Source organism: Grammomys surdaster, unplaced genomic scaffold (assembly GCF_004785775.1).
Source record: "Grammomys surdaster isolate TR1022 unplaced genomic scaffold, NIH_TR_1.0 363, whole genome shotgun sequence".
NCBI lineage: Eukaryota > Metazoa > Chordata > Mammalia > Rodentia > Muridae > Grammomys > Grammomys surdaster.
Genome location: NW_021604782.1, coordinates 8791922 through 8802382, shown reverse-complemented (window position 1 = coordinate 8802382; position 10461 = coordinate 8791922). Strand labels below are relative to the sequence as shown.

Genomic DNA, 10461 nt, shown 5'->3' with positions numbered 1-10461 from the left:
GCAGGGGCAGTGGGCTCTGTTGTGGGGCAGATAGCTAAGCTCAAGGTAAGTGTCTTCCCCTAGTCATGCCTCTGCAAGACCCACAGTGTGCACTGAGAACAGCAGCGTCTGCGGAGGGCTCTCTGGACCGTGTGTGTGTGTGTGTGTGTGTGTGTGTGTGTGTGTGTGCAGTCAGCTTGCTGCGACTAGTTTAGAGGCTAAGAAGTCACAATGAGGAGAAGACAGCAGTAAAGATGAGCTGACCAGTGTTGACTGATGACTACAGGACAGGTCAGGAGTGGGCCCAGCTAGACTGCTGAGTACTGGCCCTATGTTTCCATTATTATTATTGATGTTGTGTTGTTGTTGAACGGGCCCAGGTAGACTGCTGAGTGCTAGCACTACTTTTCTTTTGTTGTTGCCGCTGCTGTTGCTGTTACTACTACTGCTAGTAATAGCAGCAGCAGCATTTTTACTAAGTGTTCTCTTGCTGAACTTAATTGCCTTCCTTCATGATTGTCCCAAGAATTTTACAAAGAGGGACTTGTAAACCAGGAGTCATCACCCACGTGGCTTCATTGCAAAGGCTAAATTGCATAGAAAGAAATGAGCGGTCAGCATAGGGTCCTTGTTTGGGAACTAGCTCCTGCAATAGAAACGTAGGCAGAGTAGACTGTGATTTGGTCTCTGCTCAAGGGAGACAGTCTTGGGGGTGAGTGTACAGGAGAGCAGGCAGCTCAGACCTGGTCAGGATTTGGCTTCTCAGGGCATGGACGTTCTCAGGTGACCTACCTCGGCAATGTAGCTTTCCCAAAGGCTTGTGTATAGGACTTGGGACGTGTTCTTATAGAGACAAGGGAAGGGGAGTAATCAATAGCCAAGGGTTGGTCTCCACTACTAATAGGAACTTGAACATGAATGAGGTCGTAGGAAATATTTACATATGTAAATACATAAACGGGAAAGCAGCTGAATCTTATAAATGCTGTTTCAGCTTTTGTCATGTTAACTCTACAACCAATGAGTTGCATTTGTTTCCCAGAGCCATTTTAGCATTCCATATACCTTTGGAACCGATTTAGTAGATTTTGGGGTAAAGCTGGTAATTGAACCCAGGGTCTAGTACATGTGTAGCACGGGCGCTACACTGAGCTATACATACCCCAGTCCCTGACTCGCTAACATTTAGAGAGAAGTTTTGCCTCCGTCTTTTATGCTTGAGTTTGATTTGAAGGTTTTGGCTTTTCTTTTGCTGAGCTCAGAATGTCTAACTATATTCAGCATAGGCTAGATTTATAAAATGAATGAGGAGTATTTCCAATATGTAGATTGCAAATGTTTTATTAAAAATATGGGGAGCTGGAGAGCTGACTGCATGGTATAGGAGCATGCGGTACCTGCCTGACGACCCGTGTTCAATCCCTGGACCCGATATAAAGATGCAAGGGGAAGGGGAGAGCCAGCTCCACAGAGTCATCTCCTGGCCTCCACATGCGTGCTGTGGCATGTATACACCCATACTCATATGTCATGAGCACACACATGTGACTAATAATAAATATAAAGTTTCAAAAATCTTCAAGGGGGCCAGGGTCTGACTGCATCCATGGATCAAGCTAGTGATAGATTCATGATCTGGTGACAGTGTTGGTAGATGACAAACTAGAATGCAAGAGTTTACCTGGAAGAAGTAAGTCACTGGACTTGTGTCTTTGAAGGTTGTTCTAGATTCTCCTTATCTGTTTCTGTCTCTTCTTGTTCTTCTGGCTGCCATAGCTGAGTGGCTCTCTAATGCCATGCTCTTCTGCTGTGATACATATAATATATTCCAGACACACGGAAGCAAGTGACTATGGGATAAAGCATCTGAAGCTGTGAGCCAAAATAAATCTTTCCTCCTTTAACTTGTTTTCTCAGGTGGTTTTCATAGCGTGGGAAAGTTGACTAGCACAAGGTGTGTTCTTGGGCAACCTGATGGTGTAAGCCTGAGAAAGTGGAATTGGACCATGCTTCTTTAATGGGTGGCATTTCCCCCACATTTAGGGCTGCAAAGTTGTTGGTACAGCTGGGTCTGATGAAAAGGTTGCTTATCTTAAGAAGCTTGGATTCGACGTGGCCTTTAACTACAAGACAGTGAAGTCATTGGAAGAAGCTCTGAGGACAGCCTCTCCGGGTGGTTATGATTGCTATTTTGATAATGTAAGTACAAACTGAGCTTATCTGATTTTACCAATAAAGTATTACATAAAGGAACATGTTTCTGAAGTTTCCAGTTAGAACATATGAATAAAGTGCATTCTTTGGGGGTGGAGCGATTTGTTAAGATATAATGCCCAGACCATGGGATTTATTCATTTAAACTGCAGAGCCAGACATAGTAGCTATGCCTATAATCCCAGTACTCACAATGCTGAGGCAGGAGAATAGCAGGCTCAGGGCAAGCCTGGGCTTCATAGTGAGACTGTGTCTTCCATTATCAAGCATTGAATGAGTGAATGAATGAATGAATGACCAAACAACCAATTGTAGAATTTTAGACTGAGGATATTACTCAGTAATAGAGCTGATGTCGACCATGTACACAGTCCTGCATTCAATCCCAGCACGGCAAAAGAAAGGAAGTTATAGTTCTAGTCTTAACTGTCTATATGACCATAGTTTTAGAATATTTATCATTCCCCAAAGAAACATTAGTCATTGGTTACCCTCATCCTCCCCTTTCTCCCCTCAAAAATGTGTTCTTTTGTGCTTGGCCTCTTTCACTTAGCAAAATGATTCCACATCCATCTATGTTGTGGTAGATATCAGTCTTTCATTCTTTTGAATGAGTGAGTGCTATTTCATTGTATGGATATCCCACATTTTCTATCTATCTATCAGGTGATAGGCATCAAGTTCTTTTCACTTTTTTTTTTTTACCATTGTATAAGGCTACTATAAATGTTCAAGTACAAATTTTTGTTTGAATTTGTTTTCATTTCTCTTGGGTATTCACCTATGAGTTGAATTGCTAGGTCACATGGAAACTTTATGTTTACATTTTGAGGAACTGCCAAAGTGCTTTTGCAAAGTGACTGCACTGTCTTACATTCCTAGCAGCGGTCTTGAATGATAAGAATCTTTCCATCGCCTTAACGCCACCTGTGATTGCTGGTTTTCTTATACTTGTCTTAGTCTGTTTGGAGTGATATCTCAAGGTGGTTTTGAATTACATTTCCTTGTGACAAATGGCACTGAAGATCGCTCATGGACATATGTGTATCATGTCTGGGGAAATGTGTATAGCCTAGTGTTCATTTAGGTTGCCTGAGTTCTTTATATATGTGAGTACATGCCTCTTTGTTGCAGTTAGCTTTCTTTATTTTTAGTGGTTGTATTCCAGGATGTAGAAGTCACTAGGATGACTGAACTATATGTCTCCTAGGAGAAATGTCTACATGTGAACGTTTCTCATGTGTATTATAATCTTAAATCCTAGCACACACACCCCCCACCGCCTTCTGTAGCTTGTTTATTTACAGAAGAGAAATTAGGCTCAGAAGCATCACACTAAGATGAAGTGTTATGTAACTGGCCCTTAAACTCACAAAGTGACATCCATTCTCCACTCTATTCTGCCCAAAGCCCAGGCTCCACTGTCCCCATCCTTTGTCATCACTGTATTACAGGAAGGCAGAGCATCGCATTGCTTGTTCAGTCTCTGCTGGGAACACCTATGTCTGCAAATGATCTGGGTCCCATTTTGAAGGCACAGATGAATCTTAGCAAGTAATACAGTTCACAAATATGGAATCTTGTGAGAATGAAGATTGACTGGATATGGTTTTCAAGGGTTTTCTCTAGCTCCATGAGCTATCGTCATTCTCTGGATAGTATCCTCAGAAACACAGACATTTCGATTACTTCTGTCATTGGTTGGGCATTTGCTGTGCTGTCTAAGAATGCTGCCTTCTCAGGATCACCGATATGCACTTCTTTGCTTCTATTGAGAGTTTAAGGGTTAGATCTGACACTCCTGTCAGCCTACATGTTTGTGCTACAGTTTGGGAGAGCCATTGATTTTTTCTGTGTGTCTGTGCACCAATTGCATAAGTGGTTATGTAGTTCTGCACCAGGTGTTAAGCCTTTCCCCCTTAGGAACTGTCTTGACATTCATTCATGTGGAAAACCAACTGTTAGCAAATGTAACAGTTTCCTTTGGTCTCCGTCTAGTCCCACTGACCTGCATTTTCTGTTTTCATGCTGCTTTAATTGAGCTTTGCAGTATATTTTGAAATTTGAAAGAGTGAGTCCCATAGCTTTGTTCCTCAAATGCCTTTGTGTAGTCTTACATATCTTTTAGAATATAGGATATGAGGCTATTGGGCTATGCAGAAGATTATAATATTTAACACACTAACTTTATGCTATACAAAGTATGTTCCTGAGGTTAAATGAAAAATGTCTTTTTTGCAAACTATCTAATGTAACCAAGGCTGGCCTCAGACTTACTGTGTAACTGAGAATGACCTTAAAGTTCCGATCCTCCTGCTTCCACCTCCTGGAAATGTCCATTTCTGATGTATTTTAGTGCAATCATTACAACTGCTGTACTGATTCAACCAATTTTGTCGGTTCTCCTAAATGGATTCTTGAAAGTATTTACATTTTTTCTTTCTTTTTTTGGCTGTCTACTTAGGTAGGTGGAGAGTTTTCAAACACTGTTATACTCCAGATGAAGACATTTGGAAGAATTGCCATCTGTGGTGCCATCTCTCAATACAACCGCACTGGCCCATGTCCCCAAGGTACTGTGCTTCTGCAGATGTAGGAGGGCTGGACAAAGGGAAAATTCACAGATATGGGGAAGGGATGGGATGGCTGTCATGTCTTCACAGGTGTGGGCTGACTTCCTAGTGCAGCAAGCCATCTATCTGTGTTTGATATGCCCTGACAGTTTTCCCGAGAAAGAGGCATGGCTGACCCCACTCTCCTGCTGTACACACTCTTTGATTGGCCTCTTATTTCTCTTGTCTCTTCATCTCTCTCTCCTTTACTCTCCTACACTGAAACCATCACTCCACACCTCTCCTTTATACTCCCAGAAGTCCCAAAGCAGTATCCATTAAGAACCTTAAGTGCCTTGCTTCTGGTCTATGAGAATCCTGTGTGAACCTCTTATAAGATGAGTGACTGTCACAAAACCAAGCCCACTGCCGTTGCTCCTCACATAGGGTCCCTGCTCTGTTATCAGGGTGACAGATTTATCTGAGATCACCAAGAAGGAAGAAGAAGAAGGAATCTGTGTTTATAATCAGTCTATGGGTGACCACAGAACAACTGGTTACTTCTGTTCTGGGCTTGACTAGTGTGAATAAAATCTCATAGCACATGTTGACAGCAGAACTGCCTGGAGACAGGCACTTAGAGCAGAAGCGTCTGAGGAAGAACTGATCACAGAGTCCCTCTTGGGTTGTGGAGAATCAACCAGTTTTAGTAGACCTTGGAGACAAGTCATTATTTCCATCAGTTCATAGCCAGGTTTGCTTTATTGCACTCAAAATAGAAGTCAGCATTTCTGTCAGCATGGATAACTCAGCAAAGACATTCCAGATTCATTTGGCAACCTCACTGATAGGGACAAACCACTCATCCATCTTCTTTTGCAATTGATGCTAAGGTGGAATCATGGGAAACCATCTGTCTGCAACCCAAAGAGAGCTACAGGGTACATTTTCTTAACTGTAGTTCAAATAAGTATAACCACATAGTTCTAGACATATTAATTTGATCTAGTCTTTCTAGCAATTAGTTTTTGTAATTTTAGTTACTCAGACAGATCTTAGAGATGGCAACTGACCTTGTCTAATTTAATCAGATGGGATTCTGCTTTGCTTCTGAGGCCCAGAAATTCTAGCACAGTCCAGTTTCATTAGACCTTGGAGACAAGTCATTATTTCCACCAGTTTATAGCCAGGTTTGCTTTGTTGCCCTCAAAAAAGAAATCAACATTCTTGTCAGGATGAATAGGTCAGCAAAAGTGTGTCAGCCTCTTCCAAGACAAGGAAATGAAAGTTTCAACCTTTGTGAATGTGTGTGGTGTGGTGTTTGTATGTGTGCAGGTGTGTGTTTGTGTGTGCCTGTTTGTGTGTGTGTGTGTTCTCAAGCGTGAGTGTATGTGTGTAGGTCAGAGGTCAACCTTGGGGATCCATTTGGGGTTGCTTTCCATCTTAGTTTTTGAGACTATTGTCTGTCACTGGAGCTGGGGCCCATTAATTCATCCTGATGCCTGGCTGAGTTCAAGGGATCCTTCTATCTGGAGTAGAGATTTGAATCACCATGCTTTTACATGGGTGCTGGGGGAGCTGAACTCATGTCCTCATGTCTGCATGGCAAGCACTGTCCTGACTGCGCCATCTCCCTAGCCAAGGTTGAACCTTTAACTCAGAATAAAATAAGGTTAATGAAATCAGGGTGCTATGAGCCTTTGAAGAAGCGCCATGCTTCAGAAGTGGTCTGAGCATGGACTTCTTTATGACTTGATGTATTCATTCTGCATTTACGTATGCCACTCACCGTGTGACAGTTTCCATGGGTTCGAGACAAGGTTCCATTTTCCTCACTACAGGTGGTACTTTCTTCAGAGTAGTGAATGGACTTCAGTTATTCTGGATGCCAAGGATGCATTGTTCAGCTCTCCCAACCCTTCCATTCCATTAGCATCTACTGCTGACTCTCGGAGAGTGTGAGACTAGTTGAGCATTATGCTCTCAGATGCTGGCCACCAGGCAACCATTGCAGCCTTTTCTCTCACTGTTCTCTTTTTCCCTATGGAATGTAATATACTCCTAGGCTCTGGGGTTTGGGCTGTGGATGTCTTTGGGGGCACTATTCTCCCCACCACACAGTTAGTGGCAGTGGGTGGCAGCCAGCCCCATGGATCAGAAGGGAGTGGAGGGAACAAAATGGTAGGGGTGGGGAGTGCTTGGAGAACCATGACAGTGATTTGTAGTACTTGTGCTTCACTGTGGACACAGCCCCGGACTCTGTCCCACAAACACGCCCTACTTTTCCAGGCCCACCCCCAGAGGTTGTTATATATCAGCAGCTCCGCATGGAGGGGTTCATCGTTACTCGGTGGCAAGGAGAAGTCCGCCAGAAGGCTCTGACAGACTTGATGAATTGGGTCTCCGAGGTAAGGGGACCAAGCCACTCTATCTCCCCACCAACTCCCACAGACTTTCTCAACTCACAACCCCCAGTCTTTCAATCCTTTACTTTCTTGCTGAATTGTTTCTCTATGCCTGTTGGGTCAATGTTTTCAAATAGAAACAGTCTTTTCTCATCTTAAAAACCGAAACAAACTTCTCTACATTTCTTGGCTGGGGGTAAAGACAGTGATGAAGTCAGTGTGTCACTGTGTATCATGATAGTCTTGTCTCAGCATCCTGACTGCTGGAGTTTCAGACGTACACCACCATGTCCATAGCTGCTCTAAATTCCATGGCTATTCAAATCCATCCATTTTATAAGAAAATACCTGGAGGTGGCATTATTTATATTTGCACATATAGTGTCTTTCTTTCTGTTCTTTTTCAGACCCGTATGTCAGGCCTTTACACTAACCCCATTCCATCAACCTTTGTCAAGGGCACCATGTGTCTCTCGCTCTTGGGTCCACTTGGCTCTGGGACTTGTTGCCAGACTCCTCAGTCCCGTTTCCTCACTGCCTGGACTTCTTGCTAAATGAAGTTGAGCTGTCTTCATTTCATTCTAATCCACTTCTTTGTTCCCTGCCCCCACCACCTACCCCCCAGCCCAATACTGGGATTGAGTCCAAAGGCTCAGCAAACATTTTTTTCCTCACTGCGAGCTCTCACTTTTTTTTCTTTAATACTTTTTATTTTAGTGCAATTGAAGATTGACAAGAAAAAAAGTTGAAAGGACAGTACAGGAAGCTTCCATATACCTTCATGTTATACCTTAATTTTCCCTATTATTAAAATCTCCACTAGTATTTGTACTAGAGATACTGTCACAAAGCAACACAGAATGGGTGCCTTAAACAACAGGAACTGATATTATTGAAGTTCTAGAGGCTACTCTGAACTTGCTTGCTTCTTCAGAGAGTATTCCTCCTGCATCTTCTTATGGTCTTCTCTGGGTGTGTCTATTTTACTCCCTAAAAAGGGCCCCAGTCCTAGTTGATTATGGCCTACTCACATGACCTCATTATATTTTAATTATGTCTTTAAAGGCCTTGTCTTAGAAGATACATTCTAAAGTACTGGGAAATTTTGGAATTCAGCAAAGGAATTTGGGGGGCAAGTAGGGCACAGTTCGGCCCACAGCAATATTCATTCTGTATTTTTATTTATCACACTAGAGTTCAGCTTTCTATCTTATGCAGGCCTCTGTCCTTTTAAGGGTAGGAATGAGCTAGGGCTTTCAAGTTAGGGACAGATTCCAATTTTGTACTGTTTGAGAGCCCATGGCATGCCAATAAGTCTATAAAGAGTATTCAGCCTTCACTGGAGTATATTATGAAAAAAATTATCAGATAGCCTGGGTTTCTACATAAAACCCCTTTAAAAACAAAAACCCTATAGCTGGGTGTTGTGGTGCATGCCTGTAATTCAAGGAGATGAAAGGGCCAAGAATTCTAGGTCAAACTAGACTACAGTAGCTAAACCATTTCTCAGTAGAACCAAACATCCTTGAACATGTGAAGTGCATGAAGAATCTTCTGTGATTTGAACCCTTGTCTCCCAGTCTCCGAAGTAATGTAGAGGGAACCTTGGTTAGAACGAAGAACAGGGTGTGAAGCTCTGTGGTATTTACATTTCCTGAACAGGCTGTACCACTTCCAGTCTTAGTTGAGATGTAGTGTTTCCTATCATCTGGCTACTAGCTATTATGTAAACAGCTTCTGTTGAGGGTGTGCCTGTCTTCTGAGATCCCTGCATTGTTGGACTCTTGTGCAGTGGACCACTTTTTCTACTATTACACTGATGTGTTGTGCACACTCTGTCCATAGATTTTGTTATCCATGGGTGAGGGAGCCTACACCTCAGACTTCCAGGGTTCTTACGGTGTATCTGATCAGTTTGTTGCTGGGACAGGAAGAGAACGTCATTTGGAAAATGACATCAACCCATAATATTTGTTGTTTCAATGCAGGGTAAAATCCAGTATCATGAACACATCACTGAAGGATTTGAGAAAATGCCCGCAGCGTTCATGGGAATGTTGAAAGGAGAAAATCTGGGGAAGGCCATAGTGAAAGCATGAAAAAAAAATGGCCCACGGATCATCCCTGGAGGATTAGCTTTACCATTCAGTACAAATATATAATGCCTTATGTAAGTTGTAACTGCAAGGAGTTTGACCTATCTAATAAAACACGTGTGGTTCTTTTCCATCTGGGACAGAGAGTAAAATCACGACAAACAATGAGCAGGCATGTTTCTGCCAACTTCAGCTCCTCCTAGGTGACCATAACAAATATCACCATTGGTGTCTGTTCTAATTTCATTTCTGATGTTGTAATGAAAGCAATTCAGAGGAGGAAAGGGTTTTCTTGACTTACACTTTCAGGTCACAGTCTGTCACCAAGAGAAATGAGGGCAGGAACTTGAAGGTAGGACTGCTTTGTATTCCGTTAACATTGCCTCTAGCCAGGGAACTCAGTCACAGGCATACAGCAGAAACTATGGTGGAGGACTGCCTGTCAGCTAGCTCGTGCAGGCTGGTGTTCAGCTAGTGTTCTCCTATACTTAGAGGAAATGGCACAATCACCTGCCAAGGAAATGGTACCTCTCACAGTGGGCTTGGCCTCCTCCACTGATTAGTAATAAAGACAGTCCTCCACAGGCCTGTCCATAGGTCAGCCCGGTTGAAGCAGTTCTTCAGTTAAGGCTCTCCACTCAGGTGGTTTCTGAGTTGTGCCAAGACAGAAGTTAAATCCAAGACAGTGGATTTGGTAAATTTGAAGGCAAAAGATTTCTACTCCAATTGATTATAGATACAAGGAGGGGGAAAACCCCACATTACTGATCTATGCAGTTCTCAGGGCCAGCCCACACTGGTGTGCTATGTAGCGAGGCTAACAGATCAAGGAAGGAACCTGTCACCAACAGCTGGGACTCAGGAGTGTTAGGGGAAGAGACAAACTTTATCCTGCACACTGGTACCTTCTGAATCCTGAACATTGTGGAAACATTTGATGACAAATATGTTTAAAAACTAAAATTGTACAGGACAGTCAGGGTTGGTACATACAGAAGCCCTGTCTCACCCCCCCCCCCCCCACTGAAAACTAAACCTTTGGGTCTGTTCCTGACCCCTGTTCTTTTTTCAAGACAGAGTTTCTCAGTATAGCCCTGGTTGTCCTGGAACTCACTCTGTAGACCAGATTGGCCTCAAATTCACAAAGATCAGTCTGCCTTTGCCTCCCAAGTTTTAGGATTAAAAGTGTGCATTACCACAACTGGCTATGATTTC

General features: G+C 43.0%; 1 protein-coding gene across 1 annotated transcript in view; it reads left to right on the top strand.

Annotated features, from left to right (window-relative positions):
• Positions 1–9384, top strand: part of Ptgr1 (prostaglandin reductase 1) — a 19714-nt gene extending 10330 nt beyond the window's left edge. The window contains exons 7-11 of the mRNA XM_028779870.1: positions 5–45; positions 2023–2178; positions 4658–4766; positions 7035–7153; positions 9139–9384. Of these exons, the coding sequence (XP_028635703.1) occupies positions 5–45; positions 2023–2178; positions 4658–4766; positions 7035–7153; positions 9139–9249 (536 nt within the window). The 3' untranslated portion in view covers positions 9250–9384. The remainder of the gene's footprint in view (positions 1–4; positions 46–2022; positions 2179–4657; positions 4767–7034; positions 7154–9138) is intronic.
• Positions 9385–10461: the final 1077 nt, after the last annotated feature.